The 17,745-nt window shown below is 36.6% G+C and overlaps 1 protein-coding gene across 2 annotated transcripts in view; it reads right to left on the bottom strand.

Annotated features, from left to right (window-relative positions):
* Positions 1–15,453, bottom strand: part of LOC121426874 (ATP-binding cassette sub-family B member 6, mitochondrial-like) — a 75,066-nt gene extending 59,613 nt beyond the window's left edge. The window contains exons 1-5 of one of the 2 annotated variants that reach the window (XM_041623277.1): positions 15,056–15,453; positions 5,749–5,923; positions 4,691–5,188; positions 3,652–3,847; positions 398–484 (exon numbers count right to left, since the gene is read on the bottom strand). In XM_041623277.1, the coding sequence (XP_041479211.1) occupies positions 398–484; positions 3,652–3,847; positions 4,691–5,188; positions 5,749–5,877 (910 nt within the window). In that variant the 5' untranslated portion in view covers positions 5,878–5,923; positions 15,056–15,453. The remainder of the gene's footprint in view (positions 1–397; positions 485–3,651; positions 3,848–4,690; positions 5,189–5,748; positions 5,924–15,055) is intronic. The other variant, XM_041623278.1, reaches the window with a different exon arrangement.
* Positions 15,454–17,745: the final 2,292 nt, after the last annotated feature.

Genomic DNA, 17,745 nt, shown 5'->3' with positions numbered 1-17,745 from the left:
TATACAATACATAAAATTTCACAGAATTGACAATTATGTAAAACTTGACTGAACCACATAATGTTAAACACATTTAATTCCACATGTTCAGGGAGGAATAAAACTCGATTTCATACGACAAGTGGAGCAAATCAGAATATTTCATATTTCATACTAAAGTAGAATACAAAAGAAATAGTGAGTGGATGACATCATCAGTCTCCTCATTTGCATACCGATCAGGATGTGCATATAACTGTTTTGTGAAATTTAATGAAATTTTAGAATGTGATAACTTTCTTATCTTTAATCAGATTTTGATGAAATCTTCAGTGTTGTGCTTCTTGGATTTTTCTCTTTTTATTCAAATCAACTTCTTCTTGGAGGTGGACTTGTCGTTCAAAGTTTGAATACCTACCACCGTTTCCTTGAAGAACCCTACATCCGAGATAGTACATGATGTATCTCACTGGAAATAATGGAGGATCTCTGGAAAGGGCTTCCACTGTTAATGAAATTGACAATGTTATTAAATCAGTACTTAATAATGCACATTATAGTGGGCAAAAACAAGAATTAACACACATGGTTCCTGCGAACATTGAATACCCAGGCAAAATAAAAGTATAAATATTAATTTCGATCACTGATATCTGATAAAAAAAATCCTTTTTGAAATCTAATGATAATAGGAGTGGGCTATAAATGGGTGATTTTTGGTTTTACTGTGGGAACAGTTTTTTTGTGTCCCTTTTACCTTATCTCAACATGAAATGACAATATTTTTTGTCTCGGGTCCGAGAAAAAAGTGTGCCGGGCCAAAATCCAAAATGGCCGCCAAAACCCCCCAAAATCACAGTTTTGGCCACAACTTCTTTATTTGGTGGTCTTTTTCTGTGGTTTTGGTGTCTATTCATATGTTTTAGGGGGCAGGCAATTTGTTTTTCCTATAATTAGCACTTTTAAACCATTATTTGTAGAGTTAAAAGGTAATTATACCTAAATTTTCCAATTTTTATAGCCTTTTTTCAGCCAAATGTAAGTTTTATCGTCCCGGAGTTCTTGGATATTAGATGGTACGAGGTCAACAATAGCAAGCAGCTTTATAGAGCTATATTGCTTTTATTCCTCTACTATGGGTTTTACGGATATTTGTGAAATATATCTTATTAAATAAAAATGTTAATTTTCCATTGGGGCAATACAGTATACAATGTACTGTTACTGTACACACTACACTGCATATTTCCATGCATTGACCACCATGACATATGACAAGGCCTGTATATAAACTATAGTGTCATAGAAATAAGCTCTTAAGTCATAGAAATAAGCTCTTAAGGTTTAAAATTAGATTGTAATTTGTGAATTTGATTGCTTGTCAGCTGATGTACATGATGAAACCAGCAACGTAAATTGCACATAAAATATCACATATCTACATGTAGCTATATCTTCTTCATTTGGAGGCTTTTTTTACCTGGTTGTGGTGTCTAACTGGCCTATGTTTATGGGGTCAGGTAACTATATAATCATGGTAACGTTGATCAACAGCCAATCAGAACCAAGGATTCCATGTAAGTTACCATTAAGTTAACATAATGGTAAATTTTTATGCAACGGGGCCCAGAATATCTACAGTTCAAATGCCATGATGTGGGGTTAATTAGCTTTCTCCGCCCCCTGAATTAGCATATTTGACAAAACATGTCCTCAGTTTCTGAGACAAAACATATCTTCAATTTCTGAGGCATCTAATTCTAAACCCAAGAGCTCATTTCTACATGTACATGTATAACACTATAGTTTATACATGCCTTGTCATGGTGGCCAATGCATTTATGCAGTGCAGTATGTACAGTACATTGTATACTGTATAGCCCCTATGGATAATTAACATTTTTTTAAATTTAAGATATATTTCACAAATATCCGTAAAACCCATAGTAGAGGAATAAAAGTGATATAGCTCTATGAAGCTGCTTGCTATTGTTGACCTCATACCATCTAATATCCAAGAACCCCAGGACGATAAAATCTACTTTTTGGCTGAAAAAAGGCTATAAAAATTGAAAAATTTAGGTATGATTACCTTTTAACTCTACAAATAATGGTTTAAAAGTACTAATTATAGGAAAAACAAATTGCCTGCCCCCAAATACATATGAATAGACACCAAAACCAAAGAAAAAGACCACCAAAATAAGAAGTTGTGGCCAAAACTGTGATTTTGGGTGGTTTTGGCGGCCATTTTGGATTTTGGCCCGGCACACTTTTTTCTCGGACCCAAGACAAAAAATATTGTCATTTCATGTTGAGATACATTACAAGGAATAAAAAAAAACTGTTCCCATATTGAAATTACAAAAAAAGTATTTTTGACCCATGTATAGCCCACTCCTAATGATAATAATAATATTCAGCTTTTATATAGAGCTTAATCACTTTACATATTATTACCCTGGTCAACAGAACCAGTCAATATTATACCAATCATTAGCACATTTTCATGTTAGCTTTAAAATAAAATGACTGGTCACATGACCAAAATCATTTGAATAAAGTCCATAACACCATTCACCAACTTCACCAGTAGAACAACATTGAAGATAGTGTTTGAATCCCCCTTGCTTGATCCACTCCCCTCTCCATCCAACAACCAAAGTAAACTGTATCCGGGGGGTGGGGCACTCGACCAAAAAAGTAGAAGGTATGTGTAGCGGGAGAGACAAAAAACGGGGGCCTTGGAGCGGGCTTATTGTAAAAAGGAGGCACCTCGGAACGGGCTTCGGAACTACAAATGTTTGTGAAAACGGGGTCCTTGGAACGGGTCATATGGGTACGGGTTCTTATGCATCCCTATGCATGCAGCTAACCCGGCGGCACGAGCTGCGGCCGCTTTCACCAAAATTGCAACTGGAATGGCGTAACAGAAAATATGCGAAGCTTTGGAGCGGATTTCTTTCTTTTTCTTGATAAGAAGAAAATGCTATGCCTTGGAGAGGCTGTCTTTGTTCTTTTTCTCAATAAGACAAAAACGTTATTACTTGGAATGGAAATTTGAGTGTAAAAATGGGGGTCCCCTCTGCTCACATACCTTTTATGCATTATATACTGAGTGCCCCCTCCCTACCCCCCCCCCCCCCCGGACTGTACCTCACTGGTATTAGACTTTCTGGCTCGTATTCTGATAGCAGGTTTAACTTAAACTCAGGTTTAAAGTTGTGGTTTAAGTATGGATAGCCAATTGTTACATAAATCACTTTTAGAGATATCATATTTCAGCTCATTTGGCTCTCAAATCATTCATAAATTGTCTAGGAAGTATAAACAGAAAATTGTGTTCACCATCGATGAATCAGGAAAGAGCACAGTAAACATAAGAAACATACAACTAAATACAAATTTTGACATGTTTCATCATCATCATCATCTGGTACGGGAAGAAGGAGCGAGCCTGCAACTCCCGGTCGCTTCTTGTAGGATTAATAATTATATTGCTGAAAATTACCACTTCATAAGCTTGCGTGAGGAGCCATGGAAGCTCAAAGTGCTTCCCATAATTTTAGCACAGAGTTAGACCATGGTCTAAGTTAAACCTGACTTCAGAACAAGAGCCTCAGAGAAGATCAACTTCTTGCATACCAAATGAATATAAAACACAAGTCTTACCTATGTTCTTACTGAGGACAGGAATATACACAGTAATAACCCTTCCTGTGATAATCATTAAGATACAGATGAGCAAGTAGAGCTGTGGCAAGAAGCTTCCTTTGGGATAAATATAAGGCCATAGGATGCGAAGCTTCGTCACAATGTTGGCCCATGTTGAACGGTTTTCTGCAATAGTCGGAGGTGTCTTTTCAATCTACTCAGAGGAATGAATAATGAGAAACAGAACAGTGATGAACCATTTGGTCGCGTGTAATAAGGTGGATTATAAAGCATACATGGACGTTGTCACAAGCTTATGAGGGCAACATGTTTTACAGGGCCAAAATGGGCCAGAATGGGTGAGGGTCATTCTAAATTTTGATGTTTAATAACTTCCTGTAGTTTCTTTGTGATTGAGCCAATACCTTAAGGGGAATGAAACCTTTGGAACAAATAGGTTTGTGTAGAAACAGAAAAATCAAAGAATAATAAAGAAAGTTTGAGAAAAATCGGACAAATAATGAGAAAGTTATGAGCATTTGAATATTGCAATCACTAATGCTATAGAGATCCTCCCATTGGCAATGCGACAAGGATGTGTGATGTCACTGATGAACAACTTTCCCTTTGGTGGATTATAAAATACCCTCAAAATGTCTCTTTTTGCTTTTTCTTATGATGATACAAACTCTTTATCCATGATGTATTCTAAAAAATATGTATTACATGCCCTCATGTAGAAAGAACATTATGATCTATGGATAGATGTGATAAAATAGGCAATTCAAGTGAAATATATACTAAAGTAATGGGAGAGTTGTTCACAAGTGACATCACACATCTTTGTCGCATTGCCAATTTGCTATCTCCATAGCATTAGTGATCGCAATATTCAAATGCTCATAACTTTCTCATTATTTGTCTGATTTTTCTCAAACTTTCTTTGTTCTTATTCTTTGATTTTTCTGTTTTCACACAAGCTATCTAGTTCCAATGGTTTCATTCTCCTTTAAAAATGCTCAGGAAGGAATATAAGAAAAGGATCAAAAGAACTCACTGGATCTTCAGCATCCTCATTGATGATAAGCATGTAGCTCTTCTGAGGCAGCCCTGGTGCTCTAAGACCAAGAACAAACAGACAGAACGTGATGACATAGCGTACCACCCAGAGGCCAAACATTGCTTGGTGAAACTGGGTATCCAACTTCCACCAGTAGTGCGGACTTCCCCAAGATACGAATGCCAGGTTCTCACTGAGGAAAGCCAAGGACCAGAATAGCAGCAGGATGAATCCATGACCATGTACTTGATTACCCAGGAACTTTGTACGCTCGATGGCAATGACAAAGAAGGAAACAATGTAGGAAGCAATGTAGAAACAGGTGGCCAGTTCAATGTCACCGCTAAGAGGTTCAAAGAAGACAGCATACATCACAATGCGGAGGATGTACTGGGTTATCATGGCAACGGACAAGAAGATTTGGAGGCGAAACCAGAAAGGGTTGGTGCGGAATCGCTGTGTCCTCCTAAGTGCACGTTTCCAGAATACTAAAACCTGGGAAACATAATGTCAAAAAATTCTTAGAATACCAAAAATTGTTGGTCAGAGCCTACCTACATGATTAATGTCTCTCTCTGGAGAAGCTAAAAGTTCTGTCACATCCACACATAGTGTTATATTTTACTTCTATTATTCACTAAAATGGCAATGAAAATAATCAGTTTCAATGATGAATCAATACTAAATATATGGTACCTGTACGTCCCATTATAAATTTCACAAGACTATCAGTAATCTGGTGGTCTTTATGTTACAAAGGAACTATAACAAAGGTTTCACAAAATACATCACGGGCAAAGAGCTTCCTATTATTACTGGAAGCATGAGCAAGAAAATATATTTTGGGGGGGGTTTGTTCAGAGGTAAGCGTTTACAGTATTTCAATATGTGTGGTCTTGGTTGCTTTCCCAAAGGTAAGATATCTACAATAATTAAGCATTAGCTTTCTTGGCATTTAAATGTTCATAACTTTCTTCTTGTTTATCCAATTTTCTCATTTGTCATTCTATTTTCACCCACACTTACTTGTTCAAGAGTTTAATACTACTTCTTACCTGAATTCCTCCCAGAACAACGACAATAAAGAACATGACAGATGATATCAAGGTCTCCATGAAGCATCTGGACAGTCCATGGTTGATCCAGATTGGAACCAGACTAGAATTTCCTGGACAAAAACCCATCCTGTATCAATCAGAGGACAGAAGTTCTTCTTAAAATCCAGATGATCTGTATTATTTCATGGCAGAGAAAGTACATACAATACATTCAATAATAATAATATTCCGCATTTATATAGCGCTTAATACATCGGAACTACGTCTCTAAGCGCTTTAATGACATACATGTATCATTACCCCGGTCATCGGATCCGTGCATGCCTGCATACAATGTATGCACCTTCTCCACTCCCTGGGGAGCATTCCAACAAGAGTTCCAAGACTCAATTGCTAGGCATACTACATACAGGCTTTCATTTCCTACCGGGTACCCATTTAACACCTGGGTGGAGAGTGGCAAAGTGTGGATTAACGCCTTGCCAAAGGACGCTAGGCCATGGTGGGATTCGAACTTTAATGTTGAGCTTAATATGAACTTTGACCATAGAAAACATGTGACCTCCCAACACAATAGCATGCAGGTCCCCTAAGTACATCTACCATCCAAGTTAAGTTTGAAAAGTTACTTGCGGTTGCGGAGTTAGGTGTCATAAGAGAGCCTTGCATCTAAACTTTAACGTTGACCTGAAAATGTCCTTTGACCATACCATGTGACCTCCCAATGCAGCAATAACATGCAGGTCCCCCAAGTCAATCTACCAACCAAGTTTGGTTGAAAAGTGATTTGCGGTTGCAGAGTTACATGTAGATGTCACAAGAGAGTCTTGCATGTAAACTTTAATGTTGACCTGAAAATGTCCTTTGACCATACCATGTGACCTCCGACTGCAGCATAACATGCAGGTCCCCAAAGTCCATCTACCATCCAAGTTTGGTTGAAAAGTGACTTGCAGTTGCGGAGTTAGGTGTCATAAGAGTCTTGCATGTAAACTTTAACATTGACCTGAAAATGACCTTTGACCTTACCATCTGACCTCGGACTGCAGCATTACATGCAGGTCCCCCAATGTCCATCTACCATCCAAGTTTGGTTTTGAAAAGTGACTTACGGTTGTGTCATAAGGTTTGTGACGGATGGACATTTGGATCCCTAAAGCCAGGCCCAAGTCTCGCCTTCACCTCGATGGGCGAGACAAAAATGAGCATTTGCCTGTGATCAAATGCTTTTGCTAGAAAGCAAAAGCAAAATTTGCTAACTGCTTAAGAATTGGGCAATTGCTGAAAAGCAAAAAGTGAATCATTTGCTTGCGCATTTAAGCATTTGCATGAGTTTTTTTTTTCAGGCTCAGCTTGAGCGGTCAATTTTCAACGTTCAATGAGGTTCAACTAAGTTTATGAAAGAGAACCCCAATTACAGTAGCCTCCATAAAGGCCTATGTCAATAACTGCAAAGAGAATGCCAAGTTAAAAGAATAACATGAATAAATAGACAAAAATGCAAATTCAATGAGTCAATGGCCATATGTTTATGTATCAAATTTGGATAAAACCAGGGAAGTGGGAGTTACGCGAAAGCCGAAGTAAGTCGCTGTTATTTTACTATTATTTATTAAGTTTATTTTTTCCTGTTTTGGTGCAATTCAGGCCAAAATGGAATAATAATCTTTTTTTTTTTTTTTTTTTTTTGGTGCAGTTCTTTTAATATATTTCTATAAAATAGCGACAAAAATCGATTTTGCATTGTTAACCCTCTATAATCAGGGGCCGCGGAATGTACAAAAACATAAAAATTACCATACAATTGTGATTTTTTTTGCATGGTCAGCCCCCCACCCACTTTGAAAACATTTCCGCGGCCCCTGCTAATGGTGGCTGCACGATCGTGAGCCGTCTGTGTAAGAGGAGAATTTTTTTTTATTTTAAACTTCTCGAAACAGACGGCTGCCAGCTGTCTAGTATTAAACAGTAACTGTAACGTTAGACCAAAAAGCTTCGGTCGCTATTAATGTTGGTTGTTCCGCTGAACTGTTTCCACTCACCAAATACAAAGATCAAAGTTCTAGCACAATCTGTACAGGGGACTCAATGGCCATATGTTTATGTATTAAGTTTGGATAAAACAGGGAAGTGAAGTTGCGCGACAGCCGAAGTAAGTCACTGTTTTTTCCCCGTTTTGGTGCATATCAGGCCAAAACAAAATAATAATCTTTAGTTTTTTTTATATATTTTAATGAAATAAAGACAGAAATCTATGAGCCCCGTTGGGGGGATTTTGCATTGTTAATCCCCTAATGGTGGCTGCACGATAGCGAGCTGTCTGCGTGTACGAGGTGAAATTTTTTTTTTTTTAACTCCTCAAAACAGACGGCTGCCAGCTGTTTACTGTGTAACGTTAGATCGGCTCAAATAATATGCCTTAATATTTCACAGAAATTTGGAACATATCACAAGTTCTTCATCATGAAGTTTTCATGGAGTCGAGAGGGTAATTGCAGAGTGCAGACATCATAACAAATACTAGACAGGAATAACCGTCGTTTCTGGGGATTTATTCAACAATTTCTGACATTTTACTTTAATCCCCATTGGAGCCAACGTAATGTAGTTCAGCGGAACAACCAAAATACAGAAACTGAAGCTTTTGGTCTAAACAAATACCGTGTTTACACTTGATCGGCTTTTGGTTCAGAACCAAAAGCCGAAGCAGAATCGGCTTTTGGTTTGCGTTTACACATTGTTACAGCTGGCAGTTTAGAACCGCAAGCCGACGCAAAAACCTGAAATGATACGCACACCAACAATATACGTCATAATAAAGACAACGCTGGATCAGTGTGCTTTAAACACAATGGTAAAGTAAATGTAATGCGCACAAATTGCTGATGCAGAATCGGCTTTCTGTTTACACGAAGTAAAAAAGCCGATGCTGCATCGGCTCGCAGTTCAGAAACGCGAGCCAATTCAAATGCCGATTAAGTGTAAACACGGTAATAGTCTAATTACCTCAGTCTAATTTTCCCATTTTAGAACAATCTTCACACTCTCTCACTCTCAGGGTGACCAGATTTCACAAAATGAACTACGGGACATTTGACAAACGAAGATCAACAAAGCCCACACAAAGTATTAGACTTGTGAAAAATATAAAGAATTGGAAGAGAAGGTGAACGAAAGAATAAAGGAGAAAGAAAATAGAATGATTGAGAAGGAAAGAAAATAAAGGGAAAAAGAAAAAAATACCCGAAAGTTAGAATAAATGGATGAAAGAAATAATAAAAGAGATAAAATATAAGGTTTCCGTCATTCTTTGAAATTAATATAGAAAGAAAGAAAGAAAAGAAAGAAAAAAAAAAAGAAAGAAAGAAAAAGAAAGAAAGAAAGGAAGCGATGATGAATACATGTCTGAAAGACAAAATAAAGGAGAGAATTAAAGGGGGAAAAGGTAAGAAAAAGAAGGAGGAAAGAAATAACGAAGGAAATAAACATGTTTCCTTCATTTTACTGGAGGAAGGACTCGAAGGTAGGGAAAGAGAGAAACAAAAGAAAGAAAGAATAAGGGAAAGAATAAGAAGGGAAAAATAAAGAAAGGAAGAAAGAGCGGAAGGGAAGAATGAAGGGAGAGAACGCAAAAAAGAGAAAATAATAGAGAAAGAACGAAAAGAAACAGGAGACAAAGAGAGAAGGAAGCCACGGTAATTATAAGGATAGAAAAAATGAAATAAAAATGACATTTGATAAAGAAGGAAAGTATTAAGAGAAAGAAGGAAAGAAAGAAAAATGAACAGAGAGAGAGAAAAGAAAATGTCTAGGAAAGAAAGAGAGGAAATAAAGATAGATGGAACAAAAAGGGCAAGCAGAAAAGATAGGGTATATATAAAAGAAAGAAAAAGGGAAAAGTTCAAACTTCAAGTAAACAAAAAATCCAATCATCTAATAAAAATCGTAATTCTATTTGGTGTTTTTTTTATGTATTTTTAAAACTTAAAAAATAAAATGTTTTAGAAATTAATAAAATTTCAAAGTGAAACATATTGTCAAACTTAAAATTAGGTGAAACATCGCGGCATCATAGCCACCAAGACCCAAAACGAAAGCTGAAACAACTAGATCTTTGAAAAGTCAATAACTTGTTCCTCCGATTACATCTCCAAATCATTAATCTGAGAATCCATAGTATAATTATAAGAATTTCCCGCCGATTTTGGGATTATTTTGGTGGAAAAACTGTTTATCATGTGAGATTGTTTGCACCATTAAGAATTTGCTTTGATCCTACATGCCTAGCTAGTAGCCTGCCACACAGGCTAGAAGCCAGTTCGTTTGCAATGTATCGGGTTAGCAAGAAATCACTGCAGAACTTGCAAAAATTTACAGTTATCGATTTGTTTTCCCTGCTTCGTCAGCTGTTGATTATTTAATGAAAATTTGTCACTTTCAAAACTACATTTTGTTCAATATTCTGAAATACGGGACAAATAGGCGTCCCGGGAAGGGTTTGTCGGGACGCCGGGACACAGGAGCAAAATACGGGACAATCCCGGGAAATACGGGACGTCTGATCACCCTGCTCACTCTCACTCAGGTTTACTTTTGTTTTGACTGATCAGCAAACTTCAGGAAAGTTCAAGTTCATTTATTTCTTTCCACAACCAAAATACAATGCATACATGTACGATATCAATAAGGTTAAAAGAAAAAACACAAGAGGAATAAAAGCTTATGGACAATGAGCTAAAAAGATATCGAAAATATGGGAAAGAGGTGGTCTGTATAGAAGCAACGCTTGTTAAGCACAGATCACCTTTGATACAACAACAAAATATGTATGATACAATATAATTAAACGTCTGCATTGAAAAAAAAAGCAGATAAGCAAGAAAAAAAAAGTATATATATATACATATATATACAGTAGTAACATAAAAAAGAACAACTAACTAGAGTAGGGTAGAGGAAGGTAAGTACACACGACAAAACAGGGGCGGGGGGTACTAATCCAGTTGTCTGTAGTAAGTATAAATGAATACATAACAGATCTAGCATTAATACTTAAATATCGCTATGAGGATTTTTTTAGTTAGACACTCAGAATCAAGAGTTGAAGAGGAGTTTAGGCCTACAGAGGTTATATATATAAGTCTAAAATTATACATTATTTACATTACATATATAAATCCAAGAAAAGAAAAAAAAACAGTCTATAAATACTTCATATACTTGTAGTATATAGAAACAGAAGAAAATGAAAATATCAATAATGCAACACGACATGTAGCACGAAATGTCACGTTTCAATGTAGGTGTACAATATACAAAATTTTAGTTTATGTTTAAAAACAGATAAGCTGACACACTGCCTGATAGAATTGTCTAGAGAGTTCCAATATTTTGGTCCAGCATATGCAAGTGAATTAATTCTGAGCTGAGTTCTTACTGATGATACATGGTATAAAGCAGCTTGCCTCGTAGAGTATTTGTGTATTTGGTTATTCTTAACAAAAATAGATGCTATAGCCATGGGTACACCACCTTTCTCCAACTGTAACATGAGGCATCCGAGATATAGACGATATATATCTTGGACCTTCAGCATTTTGTTTTCGTAAAAAAGCTTATCAGTGTGAGCGCGCATATCAGCCGCCGAGATAATTCTCACTGCTCTCTTCTGAATGAGCAGGATTTTTTCTAAGTAAGATTTGGCTGTGGTTCCCCAGGCAAGCACACCGTAATTTAGGTAGGGCAAAATTAAGGAAGAGTACAATGTGCGAAGTACACTCCTAGGGAATATAAACTTCAGCTTGTTAATTACACCAACATTTCTGGAGAGTACTTTACATAAATGGGATGCATGCGCCTTCCAAGACAACTTATCATCAATGTAAAGACCTAGAAATTTAATAGATGATACCTTTTCAATATTTACCTGATCAAAGATTACATTAGCGGGCATAACTGTTTTACTGTTACTGAATAACATATATTTCGTTTTCAATAAGTTAAGGGACAGTTTATTTGCGTGAATCCATTTCGTCAGCACACCAAGCTCTCTATTAACAACACCTAAAAGAGTTTCTAATTTTCTGTGAGAACAGAAAACACTTGTGTCATCTGCAAACAACAAAAAAAGAAAACATCTCTGAAGATTTAGGAAAATCATTTACATATAAAATAAAAAGCAAGGGACCCAGAAGGGAGCCTTGAGGTACTCCGCATGTGACGGGTCGCATAGATGAAGATGTTTCATTAAGCTGCACAAATTGTTGCCTGTTATTAAGATAGCTTCTAAACCATTCCAGTGCAGTCCCTCTTACCCCATAATAGGAGAGTTTGTGCAACATAATATCATGGTTCACTGTATCAAAAGCTTTGGAATAATTCAAATATATTCCAATCGTGTGAAGGGCTATTCCACGGTTACTCATGTTACATTTGGAGACACCTTGACTCATACTTGGACCTGTAACTCCATTATTATTGATAGGAACTAAACATCTTCTGATCACAACAAAGTACACAGTCTGACTATCCTTTGTATAAAAACAAAACTTGGGAAATTTTATTATGCTCCTGGCAAATCTTTGGAATGTGTTGGTTACTCACGTTACATGATTTGGACATGCATTAAATGAAAAGTCGACATAAGTGAAAAGTCTCCTCATGCAAGGCTTTTATGAAAGTTGATTATATCCATTTCAAAGAAGTATATTAGGGAGACAAATTTTGTATATAATTAAAAAAATAAAGAACACATGGTTTTTACTTGGGGTGCAGATAATGCGGTTACTCACGTTACGGTTACTCACGTTACATTTTGTCCATGTATGGTTAACAACACACATGTCATTAAAAATTCAATAATGTGTGTAAAATTCATTGCTAGGAACATCAAAAAGAGATTTTATACCAAATATTGGAACAATTGGAGCTTTATTAGGGTGTAGGAGGGAAAGTATGATTTTAGCTTACTAATTATGCATAAATTAGCATAATCGCCTAGTACCAATTTGCATGAAATAAATTACTGTATAGTATTGTAGATTATGTCCAAGACAACCTGCACACAAATTTTCGGCATGATCGTGCGGCCAATGGCCGAGATCTCAAGAAGGGCCTAGGAGGCCCCCCCCCCCGGGCCATATCAACTCCCAAAATACCCCGGTCTAGATAGGGTTACAGGTATAAAGGGCATTCAATTGTGTTGTTCGAACACTCGCAAGTTTCGTTAATCAAAACCAAGCCTTACTAATGCACTCTCGCATTGTGAATACTTCTACTAATATTCATTTTTTTGTGTGATTGTATGACTACTGATATTTTGATGAACAAAGAGTCACATCAAAGAGGTGTACCCTCATTTTGCTTTTAATTAATCAAAAATAACTTCACAACTCACCATGAGACTTAAAACTTGACATCCCACAGAAAATGTTACCTAACTGAATAATTTTTACTGGTTACTCACATTACATGATGGTTACTCACGTTACAAAGTTACTCACGTTACAGTTTTTCTTCATCATTTTTATAAAAAATTGTACTTTTTAATGATTTTGATAGTCATCACTGTGTCAAAGATTGTTTGAAGGAAGAGAATTTAAAATTCCACCAATTAACTGTGAAGAATTTTTCTCTCAGAAAACAAAGTCAGTTTTTTTGGTTACTCACGTTACATCACCTCAACAGGTTGCAATATTCAGTTTTGAATGAGTACTACAGATTTACTTGAAAAGCTGTTGTGTATTTTAAGTAATTTGACCCTTCTAAACTTCAGAAATATATAAAGTGGTATGTTGTTGCAATAACAAAATGGTAATAAGGCATATTTCATTTTTCACTATTTTTCTTGTATTTTGGTACAAAATAGAAGACACAACTTTTGACCATTTTTTTCCAAAGTATACATATGAAAATAAACTTTTTATTTCTTGTTCCTGAAACTATCATGAATGAAGGACTTAAAGTATTAAAAAATTCAAGAAAATATTGAATTTGAATTTTTAAGCTCATGTCCACCAACCTGTGGAATTGCCCTGAAGATGTTTATCTAGTGCAGAAGATATTTTATCTAACAGGCATAGAATGGCATGAGAAGTTGTGTGCTTCTCACGAAAACCAAATTGGGAACTTGAGAAAACTTGACAAGACTTCAAAAACTTAATCAATCGAATGTATACAAGTTTTTCCAAGATTTTAGAGAATACAGAGAGTAGAGAAATGGGTCTATAATTACCCATTTCTACAGGGTTTCCTTTTTTATATATGGGCACAACTTTAGCTATTTTCATTTTTGCAGGAACACTTCCATGCACTAAAGACAAGTTAAAAATGTGAGTGAGAGGTATAACTACAAATGAAATTACATCTTTTATCAAGTCATTAGTTATACCATCGAAACCTGGGCTCTTCTTCCTTTTCAAGCCACTTACAACACCTATAACCTCAGTATTGACAACAGGAACAAAAATTTTTTTTTTTCATTTGGACTGTCCAAATAATTATCAAAGGTTTCTTGGATATTAGGTATAGTGCTAGATAGAGTAGTACCAATATTAGAAAAATAATCATTAAATGCTTCACACATCAGTTTCTTATCTTCAGTACAATCATCTTTCTAGACAAGTTTTGTAATAGTTTGTGGTCTAGGATTGGATTTCAAAACATTACGAATAACCTTCCATGTTCCTTTAACATCATTACATGCAGACTGCAGTTGAGAATGATAGTAGTCTTTCTTTGCTTGGCGCAGAGCAGAGGTCAGTACATTTTTGTATTGGGTATATTTTGACTTAGATTCAGTGGTCTGCTTTGCTTTATACCTACAAAACAAACGATTTTTCTTATTTATTGACCTAAGTAAAGATTTTGTAACCCATGGCATTCGAGGTATTTTATTATATTTTTGTCTACATTTCTGCACTATAGGAAAACATCTATCATAACATTACATAAACATGTCCATGAATTTATTGAAAGACTTATCAACATCTGTTTCATTAAGGACTTCACTCCATTCAGCTTTTTCCAATTCTCTCTTAAATTGTGAAATGTTATGTTGAGTAAAATTGCGTGTTAGCTTTTTACTGAGTGCATCGCCAGAGTTCCTTGATACTAAAGATGTTCCAGCAAAAATAGGGAAATGATCTGAAATATCAGTTACAATAATGCCACGAACATGATATTTATATAAGTTATAGGGCAGTACCGGTACCGTACATCTATTTTGGATCGTCAACGTCAACACTCAACATAATTCAAATAATTTTGAATTTGGGATAATAATTTTGGGAAACATATCACGTACCTTGGGCTTGGCTTGGCTTCACGCAGTCTTCACTCAGTTTCCAGGCACAATCCATCTACCCCGCTCTACTCCAGTCTCTCCGGTCCCTGGCTGCTGCCGATGCGGCCCAGGGCAGGGCTACTCCCTCGATCGCCGGTAAACATAACTCAACAAATTTACGGTCTTGCCTTTAGCCTAGGCTTTAATCCAACCGCTCCAAAATGTTCAAAAACGTCATTAAATCATTACATTCCAGTCAGTCGTCGTGATCGATTCATGGAGGTCTGTGTTTATTTTGTCACCCAAACTAGCTGAATGTACTGAATACAAAAACTTCAAAATTAAAACCACAACTGGCATACATGTATGATGTAAATTTCACGATCTCACTCTGCGCTGCACATGTGCACTCACGCCAAAGATCGACCCCGCCCGCGCGTTTCCGTTTTACACCCTGGCGAAGGCATTTTCCGGAAAAGTAGCCAAAAAGCGACTAGTGAAGAGTCTACGTCTACGTTTGTTTACATTATCAGCTGGGCGCGCGATCCAAAGTCCGCACCGAAGTTATCCGCAGAACATACCGTACTTGAAAATGTGCACAGCTGAGCTTATACTTTCCAGGTTCAAAACGAATGTTTGCCTTGATCATTTGCCTTTGCCGATTTGCTGATGTCTGTCTTTCTCTCTATCTGTCTATATATCTATCTCTCAAATTCTATCTATCTATGTAACTGCAGTATCTATCTATCTAATAATCTTCTCTGTCTCTCTCATTCTTTATCTAACATCTATCTATCTCAAATTCTCTATCTCTCTCTATCTATCCATCCATCTGTCTGTCTTTCTCTATTTCTCTCTCTCTACCTACCTATGTAACTACAGTATCTATCTGTTAATTTGTCGCTCTACTCTCTCATTCTTGATCTATCTGACATCTATCTATCTCTCAAATTCTCTATCTATCTCTTTATCCATCTATCTGTCTGTCTTTCTCTATTTTTCTCTATCTATTTATCTATTTTTTAACTAGAGTATCTATCTATCTGTTAATTTGTCTATCTTCTCTGTCTCTCTCATTCTTTATCTTTCTATCTATCTAACATCTATCTATCTGTCAGGCTCTCAAATTCTCTATCTCTCTCCTTCTCTAGCATCTATCTATCCTTCTCTCTCTCTTTCTCTCGACCTCTCCCCCTCTCCCTCTATATATCGACCTCTCTGTCTCCCCCTCTCTCTATATCTATCCATCCATCTCTCCCTCTTTCTCTCTCTTTCTATCTATCCACCTCTCTCTCTCTCTCTCTATTTCTATCATCTATCTATCTGTCTTGTCTCTATCTATTTATCAGTCTTCTATATCTATCTTTCGGCAGCTTCTAAGTGTATCAATCCATCAAACTTCAATTTGTCTTTCCATTATAAGTATCTGTTTATTTTGATTTTGTCTGTCATTCTATTCATTTAGTTAATAATTTATTTTTAGAAAAAAAACTATCAAACAACGCGACTGCAAAAGCATGTTTGGATTTCACTCCTGACTGCCGCTCTCTCTGTACATGAAGTGCCGAGGAACTCTGTGCTCTGATCAGTAACTGCAAATTGCATGCGGTGGTGGACTCGCCTGTGTCGCACGCTGCATGCAACCAGCGACGTGTGTAGACTCTTCACTAGTCGCTTTTTGGCTACTTTTCCGGAAACTGCCTTCGCCAGGGTGTAAAACGGAAACGCGCACCCCGCCCATATTTACATACATGTATTTAAGCGCATGCATGCAGCGCAGCAGCAAATTTTCTTAATACCACCCATGGATTCAAAGCATGAGAGCAGTTTTTTTTTTTTTTTTCATATTGTTTTATTCTGATTCCATGAACAAAAATATATAACATTTCAAATTAACATTTCAAAACACATAATATTTTACATTTCATATTTGGACATTTTTCACTAACTTAATACCAGCATAAATCATATATAACTTAAAGGAGAAACAATGAAATCAGTTATAAAAAATTTAGTTACGTCATAACCCCCCCCCCCACACACACACAACACACACACACCAATTTACCCAGGTGCAGTGGCGTAATTAACAGGCGGGGAGGGGGCAGGGGGTGGCGGCAAGCTGCCCCCCTAGCGAGTTTCACGGGGGGAATTAAAATTAAAAACGGGAATTTTTTTTTAAAAAGGAGGGAGAAAGAATTAAAGGGAAAGGGGAAAAGAATAGGAGGAAAAAGAAATTAAGGGAAAGGGAAATGAAAAGAAAACGAAGAAAAAACATTTTTAAATGGTAAATGAATTAAGGAAATCTGGAAAATGTACAGAATAAGAGCATTTCAGAAAGAACTAACCTTTCCGAAATAGGCCTATATGTAATGCAATAGCACGATGGGAAATATATCAAAAGATGAAAAATTGGCAAACAATAGCGCGAAACAAACTTGTAATTAGTCAAAAGCTAAATTGGAAAACAAAGATAGGGGACAAGAAACAAAAATGATAACACGACCGGGAAATAGCGGGAAGAAAGATGGACTGCATATACAACAATGCGCTATATAAGCTAGCTAAATTTTATGCAAATAAGCTACACGTACGGGGGCAAGTTTGCCCCAGACCCCACGCCCCCCCCCCCCTTTCACTCACTGGCATCCAGGCACGGGGGGTATTGGTTCCACATCCAAGAGGAAATGAAAGAAATTGCATAGGAGACA

Source organism: Lytechinus variegatus, chromosome 13 (genome assembly GCF_018143015.1).
Source record: "Lytechinus variegatus isolate NC3 chromosome 13, Lvar_3.0, whole genome shotgun sequence".
NCBI classification, from domain to species: Eukaryota; Metazoa; Echinodermata; class Echinoidea; order Temnopleuroida; family Toxopneustidae; genus Lytechinus; species Lytechinus variegatus.
This window is presented reverse-complemented; position numbering and strand designations above follow the sequence as displayed.